This window comes from Cyprinodon tularosa, unplaced genomic scaffold (genome assembly GCF_016077235.1).
Source record: "Cyprinodon tularosa strain WSP-4 unplaced genomic scaffold, ASM1607723v1 ctg729, whole genome shotgun sequence".
Lineage (NCBI taxonomy): Eukaryota > Metazoa > Chordata > Actinopteri > Cyprinodontiformes > Cyprinodontidae > Cyprinodon > Cyprinodon tularosa.
Window position 1 is genome coordinate 557,518 of NW_024039484.1, and position 27,537 is coordinate 585,054.

The 27,537-nt window shown below is 39.3% G+C and overlaps 1 protein-coding gene across 2 annotated transcripts; it reads left to right on the plus strand.

Annotated features, from left to right (window-relative positions):
* The first annotated feature begins 5,355 nt into the window (after nucleotides 1-5,355).
* Nucleotides 5,356-27,537, plus strand: prdm2b (PR domain containing 2, with ZNF domain b). 2 transcript variants are annotated; one of them, XM_038269390.1, is made up of 8 exons: nucleotides 5,356-5,625; nucleotides 8,433-8,555; nucleotides 10,122-10,225; nucleotides 12,204-12,356; nucleotides 15,283-15,400; nucleotides 20,590-20,694; nucleotides 20,811-25,243; nucleotides 26,058-27,537. In XM_038269390.1, the coding sequence occupies exons 2-8, from the start codon at nucleotides 8,441-8,443 to the stop codon at nucleotides 26,073-26,075; spliced, it is 5,046 nt and encodes a 1,681-aa protein (XP_038125318.1). In that variant the 5' UTR covers nucleotides 5,356-5,625; nucleotides 8,433-8,440; the 3' UTR covers nucleotides 26,076-27,537. The 2 variants fall into 2 exon arrangements, with proteins under 2 accessions (XP_038125318.1, XP_038125319.1); XM_038269391.1 differs by having other exon boundaries at nucleotides 5,356-5,580.

The window sequence follows — 27,537 nt, forward strand, 5'->3', positions numbered from 1 at the left end:
GGGCAACTTAGGTTCAGCAGTCTGTCACTGACATGTGAATAATTGGAGAGCAATTATGCACTAGATCAGGGGGGGAAAAAAACAATAAAAAGAGAAAACATTTTAGTTTAATTTCAATTTATGCTTTAAACTATTTTTAATCGATTGTAGAGTTAAGATGCTGAGATGCTGAGTTCTGATGTGAGAGAAAAGAATCCTGAGGATAAGAAGGAGATAAGAGATCTAAGTCCAGTTATAAGAACAAACTTTGGATCTTCTGAAAAGCTAACAGAGTTCCTAATCTGCAGAATACGTTTAATCTAATACATAAATTAATGACACTATAGCATTTAGTATATATTGTCAAACAGTTTTTAATCCTAACATATCAGCATTTTAATCTGAGATGTTATGACAATAAGCTGATAAATAAAAGAACATATAGAGACTTTTTTGATGCCCTAATCAGAAAAGCGAAATGGGTTTGAATGGGTAGATTTCTGAGGCTTTGTTGTCACAACAAAACACATCAGTGAATACACCAATAGGACAAGTTCTGGTGTCTTTATATGATATAAAGAGCACATCAATGCATACACTACAATTCTGTAAGAAAGAAAAAGATAAAAGGGATGAATGACCCTGGTTACATGAACTTTGAGATTCAGTCTCAGTGTTTATTCTACATTGGTAGGAATCTATAAGCCTCCCACATCTTCATCTGCCTTTTCTTTACCACAGCTTTCCTCGGATGATCCTGCAGATTCTCCCTCCATCCTATTTCTTCCACTTCACCAAAGATCCAACCTCTAATGAAAGTAGCTCATATTATGATGCTACCACTGCCGGACATTTTGCCTTATTTGCAGAAATGTTTAGAAAACTTTAGTAATAATTCAGTCAGCCAAATATGTTCCTTTGAGCAACAAACCTTTGTTTTAATCTCTTCTTTCTTAGACTGGCATGTTAAACACAACCAACACTTGAAAGTAATTTCTCTAGCATTGCTGTCTTGTAAACTATTTACTTTTTTAATGTTTCACTATGGGGGGTTAAGGTACATCATATTCAAAATATTAATGCTAGGGCTGCATCTAATAACCTAATCCAAAGCATCTTTTTTAGGATGGAACACCAACACAACCAGTTTATTCCAGCATTTCTATTAATCTAAAAATATGTGTTTTTCTTTTGATACGATCAGAATATGTGGCATATTTTGTAAGGTTTTGAAAAGATTGACCTGGACGTCTTTTTTTTGTTTTATTGGTGAGTACAGTATTCTTTAGAGAGTTCCAGGGTTCTGCAGGTTAGGAAATGTATTTAGTTCTAAATAAATGTTAAATCACAGAACAGGACTCTGGAAAACAGGTTTTATATCAACCCCACCTTTTTTTTTTATTTGTCAGAAATATAATGTGACAGCTACTAGGTGTTTTAGTGACCAAGAAATCATGAGATTTTTTAAATGGCTGTAGCTGATGTAAAGAAATATAGGTCTTAAATTAGCAAAGAACTAAAAAGGTGTCATAAAACAATGAGCTCCTGTAACCTCTTAGAACGGCACATTTTTTGAATTAACAATCAAATCATCCTGCATATCTGTGGTGTTTAAAAAAAAAAAGCAGAACTAAAGACTTAATTGTGACCCACAGTCTAAAACAATGAAAACAATAATCCACTAATATTATCTGACTGAGAATATATAGAACATGTTCAGGAAAGCATGTGTAATCTGGATCAAGGATTGTCCTAATCCCATCATTTGTAAAGGAGTAGCTGGCTGGACTAGGTTAGTTTACAGTGGTACAGCGGCCTCTAGCGGCCATAAACAGAACATGTGAGTCTATACTTGGAGCTGCAAAAACAACAGTGCTTGTTTAATCTAACAAAGAAAAAGGTTATAAATTGGGCTGTTTGAAGAGTGATTGTTATTATTTATGAAGGTCTTTATACAATAATATACAAGAGTACTAAAATAGAAACATCTAAAATGTATCACAACTTTATTTTATTATATCAAGTTCCTTTATATTTTTCCAAGCAGTAGTTCAGTTCAGTTTGTTTTCAGATATTATCAGGCTATCATCATGTTTTAATTGATGTGAAATACTTTTTCCACATAATGCTAGGTGGAATGAACATAGCTTGCTTTTTAGCACCATTTTGATGGAATATTGAGCCAATCCTCTTTGGATATTTATTGAAAAAAGGGTTTTAGACCATGACCTGCCTGCTGAAGATCCTGCCTCAGTATCTCAATTAGATCTTAGTCCAGACTTTGACTAGGCCACACCTGTTAATGATTTTTTTTATTTTTTATTTTATAATTTTTTTTTTTTTTTACTTTGATTTAGAATTGTATCTGTTGATATAGTTTGGAACATTTTATATATTCTAAAGTATATCAGCATGTCTAGAACATTTTATATGTTTATGCTTCAGCCGTTGTAAAACTAATAAAGTTTGAAAGGCAAAAAAAAAAAAAAAAATGCTTTCCAAACAGTCACACCTTTCTCTCATCAGTCCACTGAATATTTCCCCCCAAAATCTCCAAAATCAACCAATGTTTTGGAGAAATGTGAGGCCTGCAATGCTTTGGTTGTTCTGTTTTACTTGTGACCTTCTGGATAAAACAATAATGGGCTCTTGGAGTAATTTTAGCGGGATGACTTCTTTGTTTCGTGTCTTCTGCATTTACTGAATACTTAAAGCCTTAAACTAGCTTTGTAACCCTTTTCCAGGCAGATAGATGTCAGCTTTTGAGATTGATGTTGTTGTTTTATTCATTTTTACCTACTTCCTGTTCTCAGATAGTTACTAGTTCAGTGATGCAGTATCATCATAAAACTGAGTATGACAGAAAAACAACAGCTGAAAAAAACTGTAAGGGTTTAAATAATTGTTTAATAGTTCTGTATATTATGATTAACAAGCAAAAAATAAGTATGTAACCAATGTCCTAAGAAAATCTGTTTTTGAAAACTATTAGGCAGTGACATTTTAAATTAATTAAAGTCAAAATTCATTAAACAGTGATGGATCCTCTGCAGAGTACAGTAAGTGAGGAACTATGCCAAACATTCAAATGAAGCCACGTTTACAAAGTTACCTTAAAAAACATTTTTTCCATTTAAGAGAAGAAACATCAATTTATAGTTTCTAGGACCTCAAAGTAAAAATCATAATGGTATAAAGAGTAATAAACCTCCTTCACTGAACAAGTGAGACCTATTCCTCTATATCCTTATCAGTGAAGAAGAAGAAAAGACATCTGGATCTGATTCCAGATAAAACAAGCTGTAAAAAAACATGTAACACATGCTTCAGGGGGAACACGTAAAATAAAAACCAACAGTTTCATTCTGGATGAAAATAAATACCTGCTGGTGAGCACCAGGAACTCAGGTACATGCTGCTTTCATAACATTCTGCAAAGGACCAACTATGCAAACAAGCCGATTTCTGCAGGTAAGTTACAGAGGTATGTTGCCCAGGCCAAGTGAGTTTGAGGGTAAGTCATAGAAATGCAGAGTTTGAATACAGCTACAGCTTCAGCTGAACAGCACAAAGGAGTAAACTGATTCTAATAATAAAAAAGGTAGAGATGCATTTCATGAAAGACAACTACTTTTATGGAGCACTTTATAACACATCCATCATCAAATCCATCCATTTTCTGTCACACTTTCGCAAAAACGGATGGTAAATCTCCAGCTGACTACAGAAAAGAAAAGACAGGTCGCCAGTCCTTCGCAGGGCAACACAGAGACAAACAACAATTCATGCACACCTAAAGAGATTTTAGAGCAGCCAATTAGTTTTTGGACTGTGGGAGGAAGGTGGAGTACCCGGAGAGAACCCACCCATGCTCAGGGAGAACATGCAAACTCTATGCAGAAAGACCCCAGGCCAGGAATTAAAGTCGGAACCTTCTTGCTGCAAGGCAGCAGTGCTACCCACTGCTCCACTGAGCAGCCTAACACAGAACATGTTTTGATATATCTTCGACTTGTTTAAAGGTGTGCATGAATTGTTGTTTGTTTAAATGTGTGGGTTCTTACCAGGTACTCCAGCTTCCTCCAGCCAAAAAAAACCTGACTGCTAAATTAGTGTTAGTTATGTCCTGTAGTAAAATGGCGATCTGCCTTAGGGGCATCCCCTCCATCATTAAATGACAAGCGATCAATTCCATTCAATTCAGTTTATTTATATAGCACCAATTCACAACACATGTCATCTCAAGGCACTTAACAGTTCACCAGATCATACAGTCAAATTGATTCAAAGTTTTCTATCTAAGGAAAACCTGTTGATTGCATCGACTCATTGACTTAAATGCAATCCCTCACACTAAGCATGCTTGTAGCAACAGTGGAGAGGAAAAACTCCCTTTTAACAGGAAGAAACCTCCAGCAGAACCAGGCTCAGTGTGAGGGGCCATCTGCTGAGGCCGACTGGGGTTCAAGGAGACAGAAGCAGAGATACAAAAAGCAGCTGTAAAAGGCGGCCCCATCCAGGAAACACAGCCAGGCAGACGAGCTCCAAGCCAACTCCCATGTCAGAGGATGAAGAGAGCACATCCAGCCAGTCAGAGAAACAGGACTACACTGAAAAACAGGCCAATCTCCAGCATCTATAAACAAGGGTGTTGATGGAAGCAGCACAGCTGATATTTCTCTCCAGGATGGCGTCACAGCCAAACAGGAACAGACGAGGCAAAGCTACTCTGAGAAAAAGCAGAGAGAGCAGAAGGTTAGAGATTGAACTAATAAATTCTGCAGAGTAGGAGAATAGAGAGAGAATGAAGCAGATCAGCAACCAGTAACCCTTTAAGGATAAGCAGCTGTAGACAACAACTAGATCAATAAACCTGATTTAAGACAAATTGAGATCAATAAGAAAATCACAAAGAATGCATTGATTTGAAATATTTTTAATCTCCTCTCTCTGTCTATTGGACACTATACTTCCTAGTCTTTACAAGGCTTCATCAGGCATCACCAGCTACAACGCCTTTTTAAAACTAAATAATTTGAAATAATACTGCAGTTGATTTCCCTTTGGGATGGAGAAAATATTCTTCTCCCTTAAAGCAAACTAATCAAGCATTTAAATTTGTTCATTGAGCCTTTTTTTAAATTCTTCTATTAAAATGTGATGATTAATCAGAAAAGAAAACATGCTTAGAACTTTGTTTTAAAGGTTAAATAAAATGAATAGAGGATATGACTCTTCTGTTAATATAATAAGTTATGCTACAGACTTTGTGCCTCCTTTTCTTGAGTTTCTCTGGGCTATTCATGGAGGCACAGATGGCCCCATCCTACAGGCCCATTATGCTCACAGATGAATCTACTTAATTGGTCTGGTTTCTAGTTGTGGGGCTGCAGAGTGGACGGGACTTCCAGGGGAAAAGGAGCCTCCTGTCTTCTAGGGAAACTCATTTTCTCTCACTTTTCAACCGGACCTGATCCTCCCAGCTGCACCATCGCCTCTGACAGACTGCCTCTCCCAACTCCACCACACCGCGATCCGGACTTCACTGAAAAGCCTCCCGATTCAAGCCTCCATCCGCCATTTTCAGCGGATGGAAAGCAGGTAGAGCATTAAATAAAACCAAGTCCCCGGTCCCAATAAACGCAGGTAAGTGCGCGTCTGCGTCTCCTAAACCCCGTTTCCCCAAAAACCACCTTACGAGAGCGAACCTAGGGGGAGAAAAAGGCTGAATAAAGCACCTCACTTGGTAGCAGCAGCAGGATTAGGGGGAGTGAGAGGTGGGGGCAAACAGAGAGGATGCTTTCATACAGCCAGGGGTAACAATAAACTACATCTTTCAGCCCCCCGCTCCTCGGGATCTTTCAAACAGTCTCCTTTATTTAACTTTTATCCAAAGAAACGCGTTAAAACGCGCTTTACGCACTGCGCGCTGCGGCTGTGCAAAAACCGGTCCTTGATTGAACTTGGGCTGCAGGGGGAGGTTTAAAGATGTCCGATCGCAACTTCAGCAACAGTAAAAATAATCAATGAAGTGACATGGGTGGGTTTGCCAGTGAAAAAGTTGATTAATTTGCAGGGATCATTTCCAAGGCGAAGGGTTAGCACCTCAGATGGAGACAAAGGGAATAAGGTGCGCTTGTTCTGCCTACTTTCTGCTGTTTAATTCATTTTTTTATATAAATCATCACCTCATCATCATGTAAAGTAAAAGTGGTTAAGGTTTGGATGTTTGCATTGGGACTGATGGAGGTCTTTTAATGAGTCTGATTGGGATGCGTGTGAGAGCCCAGCCCACCAATGGCTCAGCAGCTTATTGTTGTCCTCAACAAACAGCTTTTCTGACAGTTAATATAAAGAGAAAACATGTTCATGTGCCTGAGATGAGGATAGAAGATGTTTGAACGACTACTGAGAAAGAGTTAAGATGATGGGAAGGAATTCTGAATCAGTTTCACACGAAAAAGGCTGACCATTGTGTACTTTTTTATATATGGGGGGACAAAAATGAATATTTGGCTAATATAGTGCCATATTTATTCTTTTTTCCTCTCATTAATGTTAAAATCAGTTCAATTTAATTCAGTTTATTTACATAGCACCAATTAACAATACATGTCATCTAAAGACACGTTACAGAATTCATGAGCTTGGTGATTCTAGACAGGGGCCCCTGTAGAAGTGATCCTAGCCTGTGTAATGGCCCCTGTAACAAAGACATAATAGAAAATACAATTATGGTAAAATAATTATTATATATATTGGAAAAGAAAGGCAAATGACTTTTTTTTTTTACCATTTTGTTTTATCTAGATGGGGTCACTGGTATCAACTGCTAGATCTGAGGTTTCCAGAGCTCTAAATCACTCATTATTTTACTTAATATATCAAACAATAAACTTTTGCCGTGTGCTTTGTTTAATTTACTTGTTTAGGAGCCCCATGTAAAAAATACTGACCACATCATGGCACCCCTGGTAAATCTAGTCTTAATTTGGTCTGTGGATGAGCATGTGGCCACCGTAGATATTCGCTTCGATTGTGTCATTGGTTTAAAAGTCATACAAGACTTGTGTCAAGTTAAAATTTAAAGATCAAAGCCCCCTACGTATTTTTTTGGGATTAAGAGCAACCTGAACTGATTCCTATTGGAGGAGTTTTTGATTTTTATTACTGTCAATAAAAAATATAAAAAGCCTAATTTACTCAAGTACCCTAAATAAAACCTGGTTGTCCTGTAGTAGTCAGTGCATCAGTAAATAGAGTCAAATTACTGTGTCTAATATATTATCTGCTCTTCTCCAGCTTCAGCCTCAGATTTATAAGTGAACTAACAGCATCATGAAAATCAAGGAATACACCACACAGGTCAGGCATGCATTTATAAAGGGTTGGAGCAGATTTATGTTATGAATCAAAATCCCAAACTACAACACTGACTTTAAGAAGCAGAAGAGAGAGTAATGGTAACTCTGGAAGAGCTGCATAGATCCAGAGCTCAGAGGGACCAGGACATCCTCAAATGTAGCCTGTATGAAAGAAGGTGCTCTGATTAGATAAGACCAACATGCAACTTTTATCTATGTGAAAAACAAACACAGCATGCATTTCTCTGAGGCTATAGGAATACAAGCCTAAAGCTGAGGTACACATACTTGGCAGAGAGGAATATTCCTGAGCTGAAGCTGTTTAGCAAAGAATAGGGAAGAATTTGTCATTTCTGTTTGCAAACCTGGTAGAAACATTCCCGAAAGGATTTGGAGCTGCAGTTGTTACTTCAATGAACTATTGTCCTGAGTGGTGATGGCTGTCTAAACATATACGCACTTTTTACAGTTGAATATACTACTTTAGAAAATGGACTTAATGCCTTAAGGGGCATTACATTCAGAGTTGTTGAGGTTTGCTTTCTGAAGATGTTTCTTCTTGGAAGTGCTTTTTTTTTTAAATAGTGTTACACAAGGTAGCGGTGTTTAAAGTGTTTCCTTAAAAAAGGGTCTAGTGTGTCTCTGTTTAACTCAAGTGTTGAAAAATAACCTGAAGCTTTGAAAGTAGTAAAATTATTCAGGGTTCTTCTAATATTTTCAAATAATTGGTGAGCCTGCATGAAAACTTCTTAATTTGGATAGAGTAATGAATATATTGGGAACAAAACTGAAATTTTTTCTCATGGATGTTAATATTAGGCTTTGACTATTAATGGTCTAAAATAATTGCAGATTTTTATCTTTGATCTTTATTTTTGATCTGTTAGAATGGCTGTGAAACAGATGAATGCACCCTGAAAATTTGTGTAAACTAACTTTTCTGTCGTGGCTCATGTAAAAAAGTTTGCCACCCTTTGCTCTTTAAACCTCTGCAGGTGAAACCTCTTACATTTAAAGTCTTATATCAAGATAAATTAGGTAAATTTAGATCTTTTCTTTTTTGCCCCCTTTCACTCTTGTATCATTTAGTGAGAATCATGGCTTTTACTGGGGAGTCAGTGGAGTGTCTGGAGGAAATTCCTGCTCATGTGTGGGATGGTTTGCCAGACTACCTGAATCTTGGACCATCAGCTGTAAATCCCAACCGCATTGGTGAGCTTTTGAACTCCTCCATGTTTTCATATAGTTCAGCATGTCTATAAATTCTGTTTGCATATGGATGCTGCATAGCAATTAAAGGAGTGCTTAAAGCAGTGACTGGTCAAGATTATTTTAAAAGCCAGAACTTTAAAAGAATCTAATGAATGAGAAATGTGTCAGAATTTACTGCAAGAAGTTCCATTGTTTAGGCCCAAATTATTCATATCTCTGATAAATCTGAATTAGAAATGATTTTCCTTCAGCCAATAATTTTGTTTCAGATTGCGAATTAGTAGAAATCAACTGATACAGTTATTTTCTTCTTTTAAAGTCTAATGTGATTATTTTGACATCAGTCAAACGATCGTCCGATATGTGTTGCCGGTAATTTTGAGCTGATTTTTGGACCCGATATTGCCTTTTTGCATCCATTTAATTAATGAAAAAGACACAATGATAACAAATGTGACACAACTCTCAACTTAAACAAAAAAAATAAAATTTAGTAAGAAATTAAACTAAACACAAACAACGTACAGCAAATGGAGGGAGCCGCAATACGTGAGCTTCACATGGTCTCAAGGCATGGCTGCTTACCAATGCAGTGGTTCGTACACTAACCATTTTGTTTACAATAAAGTTTTTGCTCCCCCGTCAATCTCTAATCCCACTCTAACCTTTTTCAATTTTTGAACAAAAAAAAACAACAAAGTCAACAGCAATAGATTAAATATTGTAATAAAATAAACTATCATCTGATCTAAATTGCTAAAACAACCGCATTGAACATGCAAATATTTTAAGCTTAACTGCTTATTCTATTGTATAAAATAATTCAACATTGCTATAAATAAAACATAAAAAAAAAAATCAATTTTGGGTCTTTTTGAGTCAATTCATTTTCTACCAGGCTCCTCTGCAGTTACACTACACCACCCATAGGGAGAGTGAATCCTAGTTTAAAAACCACTGCTCTTATGGATTAATCAACATATGAAGATATCGGCCAATACTGATGCAATAAACAACCAACAACATTCAGCCAAGAATTTTATCTGGCTTATGTATCAGTCTATCTTTACTTAGACAGATTTTAAAAAGATGTCAAAGTATCAGTTATTATTCACCCTCTTAAACAAAATTGTATCAAACTAATCAATGAAACAAATTTTTGCTTTTTCAAAGCAGTTAAAGCCTTCTGATAATTACTGAGCAGCGCTTCTCTTTTCCACTGGTATTCTGCCAATTTATCTTTGTCCAAGCTGTGGTGTTGGAAGGCCTCCCTGCCATCACCCTAATCAGCATCTCCTTTCACAGATTCTCAGTAGACTCTTAGTGTGTTTACGTCAACTTTTTCTTATGTGCATTTTGAAGTATTGCATCAGATAAGGCAAAATTCAAATAAACTCCCTAAAATTCACAAAGAAGCTTTTGGCTTTTTTCGAATTGCTCTGACGTAGCAAAATGTTACTCATATGACGCAACATCGCCATTACTAACTCACATGTTAACGTAAGAACAACATCTTTGATTAACACACATTCATTAAAACCAATCTTTATGATTTTGTATTTTTAGGTGTTTGGGCAACAAAGGTGATTCCAAAGGGGAAACGGTTTGGTCCGTTTCTTGGAGAGAAGAAAAAGAGGTGCCAGGTGACCAGTAATGTTTACATGTGGGAGGTATGTAACCACAGCATCAGTTTGTCGGGCCTCAACTGGGTTTGTAGGCATCCAAGTTATTTCTATAAGGATGTGCAACACCTTAGACCCACTGGTCTCTATTTATTCTCTGGATTGCTGATAGACCGTTGGTAGTACTGAGTGCTGTGAAGTCACCAGCCGCCATATTGGTACTCTCTAGATAAATTGGTCGGAATATAAGTAGTCAATGCACTACAGCATCAAACAATGATGATTGTCTCATTTTGGGGGGCTCAAGACTTTTAAACAAACATAAATGCGTTACTTTAACACACACTTGCTGTTTCATAGGATCGGTAGATTATGGTAAAGAAAAAATAGGCACATCACATTGAATTTTCAGTATGAAGTCCAAGTCTATAAATAATGTAATATAACATACAAATCCATCACAACAAAATCAGTGTGCTAATGGAACATAATAATACAGTGATCAGATATTAAAGGAATAGTACACCCAAAACATGATTAGCCTTCATTTTCTACTCACCCCCATGCTGAACAACACTCTGGAGTACTTTTTTGATAATCTCAAATGCATCTGGAGATCTGGGAGGCTTCTTGCTGTCTGCTGACATTCAAATAATGGAGGTCTATGGTGTCCGAGACAGAAAGGTCCATAAAAGTCCACAAAAAACGTGTCAATATTCCTCCATACTGCTCGTCCAATGTATTCCAAGTGTCCTGAGTGGGTAGCATCCAGAATTTACTCGAAACGAAGTCATTTAGAATGTTTTTAGAGCATAAACAGTAGTGTGTAGGATTTCCTGAAAGCGCGCGCCAGCGCGTTCACGACGCTACGGAAGCCGGCAGACCAAACCAGATGAAAGTGCGCATTCAGCGTCTGCTCTGCCGATAATGCAAGCGTAGAAGAAGAAATGTGCTGTTTACCTGTGCAAAGAAAGAAACAACGAAAGAAAAATGTCTGAGGACTTCAGTGTTGAGGAAGAACATGAGTTCTTTGCCGAGCTGAATGCGCACTTTCATCTGGTTTGGTCTGCCGCGGTTTCCGTAGCGTCGTGAACTCGCAGGCGCGCGCTTTCAGGAAATCCTATACACTACTGTTTATGCTCTAAAAACATTCTAAATGACTTCGTTTCGAGTAAATTCTGGATGCTACCCACTCAGGACACTTGGAATACATTGGACGAGCAGTATGTAGGAATATTGACACGTTTTTTGTGGACTTTTATGGACCTTTCTGTCTCAGACACCATAGACCTCCATTATTTTAATGTCAGCAGACAGCAAGAAGCCTCCCAGATCTCCAGATGCATTTGAGATATCAAAAAAGTACTCCAGAGTGTTGTTCAGCATGGGGGTGAGTAGAAAATGAAGGCTAATCATGTTTTGGGTGTACTATTCCTTTAAGAATATTACACTTACATACACACACACTATCTGATTATGTGTCACATGTGCTAAACTGATGATGTACACGTAATATGCATGTAATGATTACATTGTTATGGTAATTACATTACTTACTAAGATGGCGACAGATTACTTCATTTTTTTCAATCTATCAACAGTCTAGTGAATAAGTAGAGATCAGTGCCTAGGCCAGACATGTCTAAAGTCGGCCATCAAGGGCAGCTGTCCTGCGGGTTTTAGAGGTTTCCCTGCTTTAGCACAGCTGATTTCCATTGATGGCTGATCAACAGGTTTTTGCTGAACTGCCATAACCTGAATCAGCTGCACTAAAGCTGAGAAACATTAAAAACTAGTAGGACGGCTTCCTTGACAATGACAATCAAAATGACAATCAAGCTACAAGTCTCCATTTAGCTGTATTTCCTGAAGGTTAAATTATTACTTGTTCACACCCCCAAGACTACAACTTGGGGTTAAAGTCCTAAATAATGTTTCAGTTTCTACTATTCAAATGTTATTTTTATCTTTTATTTCCTCATGGTGGCCTTGCAGTAAACACAGTCATCTTGATGGTGTTCTGTAGGTCTATTTTCCAGCTCGGGGATGGATGTGCATTGATGCCACAGACCCCCTGAAGGGGAACTGGCTCCGATACGTGAACTGGGCCCATTCCAGTGAGGAGCAAAATCTGTTTCCACTGGAGATAAACAGAGCCATTTACTACAAAGTTTTGAGGGTAAGTTAAATCCATTTATACGTGTGTCTCGCCACACTGTAGATTCCTAAGTGAATTGATAAATTAAGCAATCCAGAAGCTTATTACATTAAAATGCATCCTTTAACCAAATAGATGCGTACTTTGTTTTGGGTCAGTTTGGGGAAAGATCACTTTCCCCAATTATATGGATGTATTAAAGCATTGCAAGACAGCAGCCTGAAAGTTAGAGCTTTGGGACAAATTCATTAGGAAGAAGCCTACAGGCAGTAAGGTCTGATTTTTTTTTTTTATTATATTTTTATTGTGACATCTCAGAATCATGCATGCAGAGCTGAAAAGTTGTGAATTGTAAGCAGATCTACAAAACTGACCCAGTTACACCAGTCCTGCCAGGAGGAAGGCGGTGTGCAAAGTTGTTCAGACCCCTTGAGTTAATACTGTGTAGCGCCACCTTTTGCTGCTATTACAACAGCAAGTCCCTTGGAGAATGTCTCTCTCAGTGAGGTTGGATGGAGAGCATTTGTGAACTGCAGTTTTCAGTTCTTTCCACAGATTCTCAATTAGATTCCAGTCTGTACTTTGACTTGCCATTTCTAAAATCTGGATATATTTATTTGTGAACAATTCCAATGTATATTTTCCATTATGCTTTGGATCATTGTAGCATTGGATTATACATTTCCATCCCAGTCTCAGATCTTTTGCAGACTCCAACAGGTTTTCTTCCAGAATGGTCCTGTATTTGGCCTCCCATCAATTTTAACCATCTTCCCTGTCCCTGCTGAGGAAAGCAGTGACATGTATTTATATATATATATATATATATATATATATATATATATATATATATATATATATATATATATATATATATATATATATATATATATATATATATATATATATATATATATATACTTTATTTTTTTTACATTAGATAGTTATTACAACTTTTACCAACATGATAATATAACCCCCGTTTTTCTACAATTTTGCAGCCCGTTAGAGAACAACTAGAAGAAAAAGCTTAAATAGTGCTATTTATAGTTTGCTGCAATCTATGTAGATTAAACAATGGGTATGCTCTTGTTTGATCAGAGGAGACCAAAACTAAACTGGACTTTTTGCAAAAACCTTACATGTGGTAGAAAATGCTGTAGGTCCCCTTGGGCATCTAATTCCATCTGAAAACATGGTGGAGACAGCATCATGATGTGTGAATACTTTTATTAGTTAAGAATGAAACAAAAACTTTAAATAGAGCATTATTGTTCACTGAGAATGGCCAAGTCAAAGTTCAGGTGGGAAATTGAAGAGGCAACGCTTAAAAACTAAGGTTTACAAATATCCTCCATCCTAAACTGCTGTGCAGTTCTAACCACAGCCAAATATGTTCCATGAAATGTGGACTGATTGTGGGTGACTACAAAAGCACATAATATTAGTTTTTAAATGTTTCTGAAAACTGTGCATGTTCTGTTTTAACACTGGGTAGTGCTTGGACACAATATAACATAAACCCCATTAGATCTGCTGCTATAAGGTGACAAAAAATGAAGTGCTCAAGCTTCCTAAATACTTTCACAAGACACTATATTCAGGGGCGGAGCTAGATGGGGGGTCAGGGGTGGCCATGGTCATTGGCCACCTCTTTGGCCACCCCTACCATTTATTTCCCTCTAATACAGATGCTGGCAGCAGTAATACTCTCAAGTGGAATATTCAAACATTTTAATTTTTCAAATATTAATAATTAATAATAATTAATTACTTTACAACAAAAACACTGTGGTTAATTGTGCACATCAATATAGTAACATTAAAGATAAGTACAGAATTCAAGCAGAAATAGATTTTGTGTTTTATTGGGTAAAGAGAAAATTATGTGTCTCTACAAGTCATCTAGGAGCCTTCAGTGAAATCATAGATAAATAACAATTTTAATAAAACTTATTACATAATCATTTTATGTAGATATTACTACTTGTAAATGTCAATTTTAGGCAGAATGTTTACTGATAAAAGTAGCTAAATAATGACAATGGAAAAGATCGCCCAAGATTCGCCCGGAAACTCAAACCTATCTACTTTGGCCAGGGGCGGAGCTAGATGGGGGGGCCAGAGGTGGCCCTTAGCCAATCATCGGCCAACCCCCCCCCCCCCCCCCCCCAATACAGACAGTAATGCTCTCAAGGGGAATGTTCAAACTTATTAAACATTTAAATTTTTCATTTATTAGCAATTACTTGACAACTAAAACACTGTGGTTAATTATGCACATCAAAATAGTAATATTAAAGTTGATATATACAAAATTCATGCTCTCTTCAGAACAAAATTTTGTGTTATATGGGGTAAATAGAAAATTATGCGTCTCTGCAAGTCATCTAGGAGTCTTCAGTGAAATCATAGATAAATAACTACTTTAATAATAACTTAATTTAGATATTAGTCCACGTAAATATTAATTTTATGCAGAACAATTTTAAGTAGGTACGTAATGACAATGGAAAAGATATTCAAGGGTATCCCTTGGATACCTTGGAGAAAATATGGATGTTGTGTTCGTTCCAGTTTAGATTGTCCCTGAGGTTCTGGCGCCTATCAGTTTTTGGCCACCCTTCAGTGTACATTGGTTATTGCCGTATAAAAATTTTCTGGCTACTCCTCTTACTATATTGTGTCCTAACTCTGCACTAACTTCCCTGTGTTTTTCTCACTCTAAATGAATTTAAACCTGTATGATAAAGTCTGAAATGCTCTGTTGTTGTTCATTCTAAGAACTATCTAGAGACATCAACAGCAGCTCTGGTGGGATCATTAATAACCTGGTTCCATAAGCGTTATAAGACAGATTAGATGCACAGCAGTCCTTAAGCGCGAGCGCTGCCTCCCAGCAAGCCGAGCTGTGATTGGTCGCCGGGCTCATCTCTCATCGTTGCAGCCTATCGGACCGGGAGAGGAGCTGTTGGTGTGGTACACAGTGGAAGACAACCCCGAGATAACAGCTGCACTGGAGGAAGAAAGAGCCAGCAGAAGGAGCTCACCCAGGTCGAAACGAGGTGAGGCCTGAGCACCGAGCCACGCTGAAGCTTCAACTCTTTGCTTGTTTAATCCGTAACTCATTTCAAAGTTAGAAATGACGAGCTAGCAGGCTAGAACAGAAAGGAAGCTAACGTACGATGTATGGGGCTTTCTCTACTTTTATACCTCACCTAAAAACTCGTCATTACAACCCGGTTTGGCCACCGTAGTCCAACAGAGTTGGTTTAATGGTCATATTTGACTGTTAGAAGAGTTTCTGAGGGTTTTTTTTTCCCTTAGCAGGATACAACGTTGTTGAGGATGTGACCTTCCTGGGTTCATCCATCGCTCTCTACTTGATGATGGCCTAGCGAGTTAGCTAACGAGCCAGCTTCCTTATCCGACTGTTTGGGCTCACGTATTCGGTTGCTGTTTTTTTTAAACAAAACGAAGGGCTGTGTAGTGAGTTCGGCTCGGTGCTGTCCGTGGTTTCGGTCCAGAATAAGCAGCTCATCGAGTTGTCAGAGTTGATTGCTAGCTTAAAGCTAAAATAAACGGCTAGGTCTGGACGCACGGACATCTCGGTGTGGAGGAGCAGATGGTAAACTGGGTGGATGAAGTCGCACTTAATTCAGTCAAAATCTACTCAATATGTCTCTAATCGGTTGATTTAGGTTCATTTTTTATAGCAATAGATTCAAGTTAGAGGAGACAAACAATGCCTCAGGTATGTAGGTCTATATATATGCATTTTAATATATATATTTTCGTTACGTCTGTTTATAACAGTTTCATGTTATTTAAGGAACTCGATCGAGGTTAGTGAAAATATGCGGGTTATGTTGTTAGCTCTGTTTCACATTTAGTGTAAACACATCCAACTTGGCTGTCATGTGCTACTACATTCACCAGTTTGAACTTTGAACATGTGTTTCCATAAAGCAAAGTAGTGTGTTAACTCGGAGAAGAAAGCTGGAACTGTGGAGCCTTTCTTCCCAATAAGTTGTCCTTCATCATTAGATTATTTCAGTCATACATTAGCCCTCTGTAGGTCAGCCTTTGCCCTACAGCTATTAGGATACCCGACTATCTGTGCTATCATGTAATTATATATATATTTAGTGATATAAATCCTGCTTTGTTGCCTTTAAAGCAAAAATAAATGCTGTTAAAGGGGATGTAATCATCCTTTTCCTAGACTCCTTTATGTATGTTTTCTTTCAAGTTAAAGTCCTATATATTAAAGAAGCTTCAAGAAAATAGTTTGTAAAAGTTTCACTATTATCTGCTATCTTCTAAATTCATTAAGATGTTTTTAAGCCTGTAGGTTATTTTAGGTGTAGGAATTTCTATGAATATAATGCAGAAATACTCAAACAAGGGAAAATAAGAATGTAGTCAGAATTATGTTAAAGAAGGGATTTTCTGGATTTGGGATGCTGAACATCAATCTAAGACCAAAGTAGTGATCTGAAGTGTTTAAATGGCAAGTTCTGTAGTGAGGAGGAGAAAATCTGGAACAATGTCTGATAAGAGCAGTTTGGAGACCTAACAAACGGGCACCCTTTGGAGGGATTGGAAAGCTCTTTGGCGAGCCTAGTTTGCTTTTAATACTGTACCTATCGTTTAATGCCATAGTAATGTTGGTACTTTTAGGAAAGCTGTAAATTAACCAGTAGTACAGTTCTGGTAGTGTTGAGATAGACGCAATTTATGCTTAATTTCTTACTAGTATTTTTATTCTTAAATGGGTTAAGCTTAATCTTAGAAAGCATGTGTCTGCACACCACAACCACCATCTTTGTCACCAGAATAGCCTTCAGCATTCTCGCTGGTTTCACACTTGTGTTATTTTTTTCCTCATTATACATTTATGATTTATTCTTGAATGTTTTTCTACTCTTTGGTAATGTAGCTGCCTAAACAACATTCGTTTCAGACACTCAAGCTCAAGTCCAATCGAGCTGGTTTCCTTACAGGAACATAATATTTGACCATGGATAGTCACTTCCAGTTAATGCTTCACATAATTGTGGAAGAATCGGACACTAGCTGGGATCAAACGCACTCATTTTCATTCGGCTCAGACATCGAGAAAAGAGCACAGCTATAATGAAGAGGGTTAAGCTAAGGAGAGCAGGTGTTTGTTTTTCTTGTTTTATGTCTCTTTTTAACTGAAAGAGGATGTTGTCTGAAAATGTTATTTTCAAATTTTGTCTCACAAGCAACAGCTTTGGTTGCCTCTGTGGTTTTGGATGTTTACTCTTGTTTCTTTTCCTAATCTCTGTCACAAAAGTCTGTACTCCACTATTTTCTGTCTTGTCAATAACCCCTAAACATCAGTAAGAAAGATTGAAATTAAGAAAGCAGATTCCTGTCCTATGAGTAACAATCTGTCATGTAGTTCAGATGAAAATTACATCACTGTTCAAACCTAGTACTCACTTCCTGTTTGTGAGAGAGGTGTGACTACAAGGCAAATTATTTTTGACAGCGCAGGTTTTTAAAATTGCTTATCTAGTTATAAAAGCAATAGAAACTGACCATGATTGGTTTTTCTTTTATTTTCTCTACCTTTTAGTGTTTTAGGCTTTATGGCTCTAAATTAACATATTTGCCCATTCAATCTAGGGACCAGCAGTTGTTTTTGATACCTCTCTCATTGCAGGACTCTTTCCCTAAAGCCCTGGAGGCAGTAAGCCCTTTCACGCAGTCATTTGATTGTAATGTAATATATTTTCAAGCTACTTCCTGCTCTCCTTATTCATCTAGTATGATGTAAATAATGTGAGGATACTTTCATGTTAACTTTTGGTTAAAGCTGCTAGGAAATATAAGTTGTCCTCACGCATCTTTTGACAAATATGTGCTGTAGCTAACGTGTTGTAGCTAAGTTTTGTTCTCTAATGTGATCCAACCACTGCAGAGAGGGGAGGTGTGAAAGGTGGCAACACTAAAGGAGCACACTTTTTTGTGTGAGTCCTGTTCTGCCATTATAGCTCTTTGAATAGATCTCCAAGAGCTAGATGATAACCAAACAGCTTTGCTTTCACAAGCAGACACTTTTGACTGTTGCCATAATGTTCCACTTGTTACTTGTAGATAAAAGTTTATTGAAAATGATTTAGGGAGTAAATTTTATACAACGGAGCTGAAGATGGGAAGGGGGGTGAGAAAGAAAGAGGGGATAAGAACTATGGGGAGAAAGGGGGAACGAGAGAAACTGGAAAGAGTGCATGAAAATGGAAAATAAAAGAGCAAAAATAGACAACACAGATGTTAAACAGTAACTCCTACAAGTCTGCTTCCACACCTGTATGAGATGAGAGGAAAGCATTACAAAAGCAAAAAGAAGACGGCAGATAACCAAAATAAACATCTGTAAAAAGCTTCCAGAGCAGCGGGTATCCCTTAGATATCCATGTGTGAGGAAAGCAAAACCTATGGTGACACAATATTATTCAGGGTGGTATGTACCTGTAGCTGCAACTTAGTATTTAGTATTAGAGTGCATCCCTGAAACTGAAAAACAGTCCCTGTGCATCCCTGTGCATCCCTGAAACTGTTAAACCGGAAACTGAAAAACAGGATGTGGGAATGTCGGTGGATATATTGCATTGGAATTGGCTTGTGCCTGGCAGTTTTTTCAACTATTCAGCATGAGCTCAGATAATCACCATTATAGATGCACTCACTTTCTTGCAACATTAATGCAAGGCTTAATACTACTCTATTTAAGATGAGAACTCCGGTTTCCTTTATTAGAATACAACAAATCACAAGTTTAAGTCTAGCTTCAATTATGTTATTTTAGTTATGTGTGGAGTGGGATAACTCTACTAGGATGGTGTCATAAGATCAAATATCACCTAAAGGATTGCAATGAATTACGGGAAGTTTTTTTTTAAAGTATAATCTCCAAAATCTCCCTATAGGTTAATTATAGACTCTGCCAAACGGGGTGCCACTGTATTGCCTGTGCATCTTAAAAGCTCTTATAAACTAAGATACTGAAAGTTTGCCCTGAAGTGTCCACGACACAGCAGGGATCAGCCTTCAGTCACTGTTGGTGACAAACAGTGAAATATTTAAGTGAATCTTGATGATGAACAGACCTGAAAAGTTTGTTTTAATAGAATAACCACTCACTGATCAATATGTGCAACACTGACATTTAATTATTGTTTTGTCACTCACCAAAATGACTCCTTGCTTTATTGTCATCACTGTTAGTCCTAATCTCTTGAAATATTTGACTATTGACTATCAAATGTCAGTTTGCCTCACAATAGGGATGGGCTCATATCGTTACTGTTAAAATGAGCCATCTTGTGATGTTGTTCGTAATTGATGCTTTAATGGTTTTAGTACCTGAGCTGTTCATTGAACATAAATAAAGGCTGCATTTTACCTTTCAAAATACGGATAAAAGCTATGAATAGTGCTTTAAGTCGCATTGTCACGCCTCTGAATTTAGTTTGCACTGTTTTAGGGTTGCAGCTAACGATTATTTTGCAAATCACTTAATCTATTGATTATTTTTTCGATTAATAATAGGATAGCCAAGGGTTCCTTAAAGAATATAATTTAATGAAATTAAACCATGATAAACTACAACATTTCCACTAGAGGAGTTCTGGATAGAGCATATTGAGGGATGAAAAGTGGGTCGCTCTGTTAAATAAAATCTTGTTTTAGACTCTCTATGCTCCATTTAATGATTAATCGATTATTAAATTAGTTGACGATTATTTCAATAATCGATTAATCACGATTAATCCGATTGTTTCATTCCTAGTCTGTTTTTTGTGAAACATACCATTCAGTAATGGTTAAGTTTTATTTTTAAAGCAGTACCTTGTTCTGAAGCTCTGACTATATGCAATATATTTGCATAAAATATTTCTTTAAATGTTTTCTGTAAATCCTGAAATGTTATGTATTCTAAATCCATACCACACATCTCCATTTACATATCCAGAAGCTGTAAGAGAAACCCACTTACATTTAGGGTGTTGTAAGGTTTGTGATGTTACAGTGACTGCAGAAAACTTTCTGCTTTTGGGTTATTGTAGGAATTTATCTTTGAATTACAAATATCTGTAAATTTAGTTAGAATCATTAAATGTATTTAGTTAAGGAAATAATTGAGGTCTTTTCTTTGATAACCTGTGTTATGATCATGACTCACACAGAGCGGTGTGTGTGTGTGTGTGTTCATTTGCAGCCAGAAAAAAGTTGGTGGAGAAAGCCAGACAGTCTGGTTTGGGTGGATTCAAGAAAGCAAGTGGAACCAAAACTACTGCCAGGGAAATGTGGGAGGGGGGAGACGGTAAGGATTCATTCATTCATTCATTCATTCATTATCCTAGCAATTGTTTGTTAATTATAACTTTACTACTGTCCTATATTTATTTACCAAACACCATTCTGACATGTTTAACGCAGGTCTGAAGGAGGAGGGTGAGAGACCATCAGGGAACTCTCAGGAACTCTATGAAGCCCATCCTTCAGAAAACACAAACCACAAGCTTTTGCAGGACACTTCAGCAGCAGGGATGGACCGGGAAAATGATGAGGAGGTGGAGGACGAGGAAGAAGAAGAAGAAGAGAATGATGACAATGCACATGAAATGCAGCACAAAACCTCCAAGCAATCATCGCAGCAGTCCAGCCCGGCACTATCCGCAAGCGGAGAAAGCCATAAAGAACCACAGGAAAGTCCTCTGCTCGCACAGGGGGATGGAGATCCAGAGCATGACCCCGATGGGGAGCTTGAGGAAGACCTACCTGGAGAATCATATCCCTGTGACCACTGTGAGCGCCACTTCACCTCCAGACAGGGTCTGGAGCGCCATATACACATTCATGGCATCAGCAACCAACAAGCACAACTCTATAAGTGCCGATACTGCAATAAGCCTTTCAGCTCACAAGTAGGGCGTCGACGGCATGAAAGGAGACATGAAAATGGATCAAAAAAGATACTCAGCTCCCAAGCTGGCCTCCCTGGCCTCCTCAGTCCTGCAGTGCAGGCCGATTTGAGTCCTGACTGCACTAGCCCAACCGGTCAGTATATAGCCATAGGGTCTCAGTTTACTGGAGGACAAGTACAAAACTCTGAAATGCAGAGAAAGGAGTTGGGACCCCATGCTGATCGTCCTTCAATGTTTGATGAAAACGGGGAGTCAAAGGAGCTCCATCCCTGCAAGTATTGTAATAAAGCCTTTGGTACGCACACCAACATGCGCAGACATCAACGCAGAATACACGAACGGCACTTACTACCCAAAGGAGTTCGTAGGAAAGGCATGCTGCTGCAGGAAGCATCAGTGCAGCAGGCAGGAGGGTCCCCCAGCACCAGCCCCCCTCCCGTCTACATGCCCAGTGCGGACACAGAGGACGAGGCAGACCGAGACGATTACGCCGTTGACATATCTAAAAACATTTCCGAAAATCTCAGCTTTTACATTGACGGCAAGATTGTGTCAACGAGTGCGGCGAGCAACTGTGAGGTGATAGAGGTGGACACGAGGTCAGCAGCTTTGTTTGGGCTGGACACAGTCATTATCAGCCCAAATCAGATTAGCCAAGCACTGAAGGTGGAGGCCAGAGGTGCCGCAAAGCCGGTCCCAAGCCATGAACAGCCTGCAGCAAAAAGGAGGACATCAACACCCCCTCTAGTTAGTGGTCTGAAAGTGGAGACAGAAATGGCTCTGTCACCTTCATCATCTACATCTTCCTCATCCAACTTGTTGATGGGAGGACTCTTCCACCAAGATTCCTCAACCCTTCAGAGAGAGAAAACCATTTATCTTTCACCTAAACTCAAACAGCTCCTTCAGACACAAGACTTCCAAAAATCAACAATAGCTCTTATTACAGAGAGCCACAGATTGGCTACGCTTTCAGGTGCTAAAGGAACGTATAAGAGGAGGACGGGTTCTCCGCCTTCATCCCCACAGCTCAGTCCTGCAGCAAAAAATGAAAGCTGTAATGCTGAGGCGACAGGTGGAAACATCCTCAAAGTGCCAAAGCTGGAAAGCCACAGTGTCCCGCCTCCTGAAAGCGTACTGGACGAGGATGGAGGGGATTCTCTGAGCTCCTTCGGAAATCAAGCCTCTGCTGGCGGTGGAGGAGGCTCCTTTAATCAGCTGCCCTTGGATCTGTCCAGCTCTGTCAGCAGGCGGAGCGAAGTTACGAACCAGGCCACCGGAGATTCAGCTCTGGATTTAAGCGTGCATCGGAAAGCGCCAGTAGAATCAGATTTAAAGGGAACTCCAGCAACGCAGTCCCTGATAAAAAAGAAAAAGCCAAACACTAGTATGTTGGAAAAAGTGCTAATGAATGAGTATGTGGGTCAAACCGTATCAGGAGAGGAGGGGCCTTCGAGTCTTGGAATCCTAAACTGTTTTCGTACTCAGTCACCAAATACTGCGTCAGAGTCCGCCCACCCATCTCCACCCTCCCTAACCCCGGTCACCATAAACCCCTCTTCGCCCAGCTCCTCCAGTGTAACCTCTCCAACGCCGCCTCCTCCAGTCCTCCCCACCATGCCATCTCCTCCAACGCTACCTGGCTCTCCGCAGCCTCCGGATTCCCCTGCACAGAGACCCCTTCCTATCCTCTCACCAAAAATGTCTCCAAAATCTGATGAACTTAAGGCTCCATCGCAAACTATTGAAATCTTCTCAGCTGAGGAAAACAAAGATGAAGAGGAGAGCCGTAATTCTGAACCACAGGATGACCTAAGCACTCCACTCATAACCCCAATGAGCCACTCGGTAGCACCAAGTCCTCCTAGGCCTACATCAGTAGATCTTCCTGCTGAGGAAGATGTTTACGTTCCTCCTCCTTCAGTTTGTGACAGTCTAACAAATGGCAGCTTAACCCAGGATACTGAAACAGAGACCTCTGTGCAAGCGGACATTGCTGCCGTCTCCCCTCAAGCAGAACTGCCATCATCTTCCAAAGCTGCTCCTCTTGCGTCACACAAGTCATCTCCAGCAGCAGATATGCAGCCTCTTTCTCAGATTAAAGTGAAAGAAGAACCTCTGCTCTCTGAGGACAACCTGTCAGTTGCCAACCACTCACCTCATGTGGCTGCTGACTCCTCACCTCAGCCTGCTGCTCTCAATAAACTGTCTGATAAATCCCCAGAGGCAGAGGAACCCGACTCGTCGTATTGTAAGACCTTCGTGTGCAACGTTTGTGAGGAGCCGTTTGACTCTATCAAAGAGCTCAGCGGCCACATCACGAATCACGCGGTGGACTGGCCCTTTAAATGCGAGTTTTGTGTCCAGCTGTTCAGAGACGAGGTAGATGTGCTAGCCCACAGGACCACGCTACATGGGGTGGGCCGGATCTTCCTGTGCTCTGTCTGTTCCAAAGAGTTTGCCTTCCTCTGTAACCTCCATCAGCACCAAAAAGACCTGCACCCCAATGAGTCGTGCACGCATACTACTGTAGAGAGCGGCAAGCTCAGGCCACAGAATTACACTGATCCATCCAGAGCCAAAGAGGAGAGTGCTCCCTCGACACCGGTGCCAGGAACCCCAAATGAAAATGAATCAATAGCGAAAGAGGAGGCTGATGTAAACGGTAATACCACGGAGGACCCCAACGTGGAGCTGTACACTACAATAAAGATCATGGCTTCAGAGGGAGGGAAGCCTAAAGGTCCAGACGTTCGACTTGGCATTAATCAACACTATCCCAGTTATAAGCCACCACCTTTCCCCTACCATAGCCGTTCCCACTCTGGCTCAGTGGCCTCTGCCACCAACTTCACTACTCACAACATCCCGCAAACCTTCAGCACCGCCATTCGCTGCACCAAGTGTGGCAACAGCTTTGACAACATGCCCGAGCTACACAAGCACATACTGGTCTGTGCCAACGCAAGCGATAAGAAGCGTTACACTCCCAAGAAAAACCCTATTCCTCTAAAACAAATAGTAAGGAGCCCAAACGGGGTGGTGTTGTCCGCAGCAGCAGCTGAACCGGCAGCAGAGGCCGTGGCTGTGGCAGGTCAGAGTACTTACCGTCGGATGGGGCAGCCGAAAAAGCTCAACTTCAATCAGGACACGGGGAAATCGAAAATGAGCGCCCTGAGTAAGAAGAAAAACCAATTGGTGCAGAAGGCGATCTCGCAGAAAAATAAATCCGTCAGCACCGCCAAGAAGGCTGCTGTCAAAGCGGAAGAGGAGGTGCTCTCTAACCTCTGCCCCCACTGTGGCCGGGAGTTCACATACACAGCCAGTCTGAACAAACACATGCTCATCAGCTGTCCGATGAAACCTGTCGCTCCTAAAAAGGGCAAGAAAGGTTTGGCAGAAGTTAAAAAAGAGGCAGTTTCTTTAGTGGATAAAAACGCAAACAAGAAGAAAGCTTCAGAGGATGATGGGCAAACGGTGCAAGAGGCTAAACCTCCAGGAAAGAGGAGAGCCCGTAGTTTGAATGCAGCAGAGCCTGAATCCAGCGAGGCAAGCAAAGGAAAACCCCCCACTGCGGTCGGACGATTAAAAAGGCCTGCCTCCCTCTCTGCGCCCATCTCTGCCCCCAGCAAAAAACCCAAAAAGGGCCAAGCTCAGGCTCTCCCTCCGCCTCCCCCAGCCCCAGACACTCCCAGTGACACAGCACAACGGCCAACATCGAGAATGCAGCGTGTGGGCAAAAAGCCAGGACCCAAGAGTGCATCTGAGGTCAAACCTCCACCAATACCCCCAACACCACAAGTGAAGAAGGAGGAGCGGGTCTCCCTCAGAAAGAGGGACAGAGCAGGTGGGCCGGTCACCAGAAGCTCACAGATGACCAACGCTGCTCCTCCTGCTGAGGTGAAGACTGAGGAGCAACCGGTGCAAGAAACAAAAGACCCTCAGGTAAAAGATCTGTCACTACATCATGTTATTAGTAATCAGTTGCTATATGTTTTTACTCTTAGATAAAACACTGACATACAGCCCTGAACATAATTTTCCTCATAATGGAAGCTTATTGATGCTTAAAATTTACAATTAAAAACATTTTCTAGTAGTAAGTTAACCAATCAGAATTCATCCTTGCCGGCACAACATCAAACCTTATTAGAAATAGACACCATGCAAACCCTATGTAGAGGCTGTCAAAATACCAGCTTAGCTGATTTCCAACTGAAAGAACAGTTAGATTGGTGAGGCACGACTAAAGATGTTTGGGTTGATAACAAAGAAACTCATCTCATTTAAAAAATGTACTTACTGTTGAATGAAAATAACTTTAAACCCCTCAGTGGCGAGAGGGATTTTACCTTCACTTTACTTTTCTGTCCTAGCTATATTTAAAGTTGCAGTCAGATTATTTTTTTAAAGAAGTAATAAAAACACCCTTTTTTAGTAATTCCACCTTATTGATTATCAAACAATCGATTTTTTTAAATATTTTTTTATTATTGTTTTTTTCTGTTTTCTGAACCAGCTGTCCCTGTTTAATGTCTTTTTCACAACATGTTTACTGTCTTGCCAGTTGCACAAATCTTAAAAAGGAAAAACGTTCTCACACACTAAGCATTCAGTACAGGCTCCCAGAAACAAAATACAATGAATAATGAAATGAATTTTATGTAATAAAATGTGGTAAAGTGATTTAATGCCCTTATGCATTATGCCTTCCGGTCAGGGCAGCTCTGAGGTGCTCATGGCTGTTTTTGTGTTGCAGGAGGTGCCGATGAAGTAAGCCATGGTGTCGAGATTCTTTCTGTGGATTCCAGAGTTCACTCATCAGACAAGCCCTCCAGACTCATCAAAGACACTGCGATGGTTTTTATCCATCGAAGTCAAGTCTGCCTTTTACTGGATTAAAAGAGAGGAACTCTCTCTATCTTCCACTTATCTTACGGACTAAACTGAGCCTTGAATTCTGCCAGCCTTGCAAAAAAAAAAGAAAGATGTAGATTGTGGTGTCATAATACGAACAATTTGTGTCCTACTTGACCCAAAACAGTAAAATTAGGGCTTTGTTTTATTTTGTAAGCAGATCTATTGCAAATGGCAATCATAAGTCACATAGGGTGAAGTCACCTTTTGTTTTTTTGTTTTTCCTTTATTTTTATTCCTATTTGGGTTGTTAAGGTCTTTGATTCTCCTAATGCATGTGCTGAGTAGAGGAAAACCTAGATTGAACCAGTCCTTATGCGTCTCCCCTGTGGGCAGTACTTATGTTTAAAAATGATTTGCTAAATATGTATGTTTTGATTTATTTCTATGTTTATAGCTTCTGTATTGTAGAGTGTATCTCATTTGCTATTTTCAGTTGGGGAAACATTAAGATGGCAGAAAACAATGTTTTTCTGCAGCAACTGGTCCTCAGGAACACTGTAAGGGTGTGGTAGATGTCGTTATGGTTGGATGTGCAGCCAGACCGCTCTTCATTTATGTCTACATCTCCATGTGTCATGATTTTTTTGGGGTTTTGCTTTATCCGATGTTAGCAAGAGATTTACACAGCAAAATTTGTTTTGATCTCCTTTAAAATATCCGTCATTCAAACAGCCCAATGTTCCTATAGCGCTTTAAAACAAACTGCCAAAACTTTAAGCTGCATCAGCAAGATGTCTGCTGTCAAGCTCTGTTTGATGCGCCGCGTCTGGTTTGCAGACGTTGGGAGTGTGCCCAAAACATGATGCAAAACTCATCTTAAGTGCAACTTCTGCAGCTTTTCTGTTAACACATTTCTAAACTGGTTTAAATGGCACATTTTAAACTCCATGACAAGCAAAAGAAAATTCCTTTAGATTGTTTTGATTTTGTTCAAGGGCCACACTCACTGCTTTAAGGAGAGAATTTTCTTAGTTCCCATATGTGTCCTGTGAGTGGAGATTTTACTTTTTAATTTTTGGGGTCTATGCTCAGCCTATTTTTTTCTATTGTAACTTCCAGGCGTACCACAGATGAAGCAAAAGAAAATAAATGAAAACCCAAGCAGTGCTTTAAAGCTTCTAGCATGTTATTGGAATTTAATTTGACTGTTAAGAACTGAAGCTAAATTATATTTCAGTTAAAATAATAATAAAATAATTTTTCCTCTCAGCATCAAGATGATGTATTTAAGGATGAACAAAGACAGAAATTTCAAATGACCTCAAGTAAAACATTGCTGTAATTCAAATGATGAATAATAAAAAGCATTTTTCAATTTG

Coding starts and splice junctions, on each gene's coding strand:
- prdm2b (XM_038269390.1), top strand. CDS start 8,441: ATGGCTTTTACTGGGGAGTCAGTGGAGTGTCTGGAGGAAATTCCTGCT. Junction 10,226..12,203: donor GTAATGTTTACATGTGGGAG/GTATGTAACCAC, acceptor GGTGTTCTGTAG/GTCTATTTTCCAGCTCGGGG. Junction 20,695..20,810: donor AATGTGGGAGGGGGGAGACG/GTAAGGATTCAT, acceptor TGTTTAACGCAG/GTCTGAAGGAGGAGGGTGAG.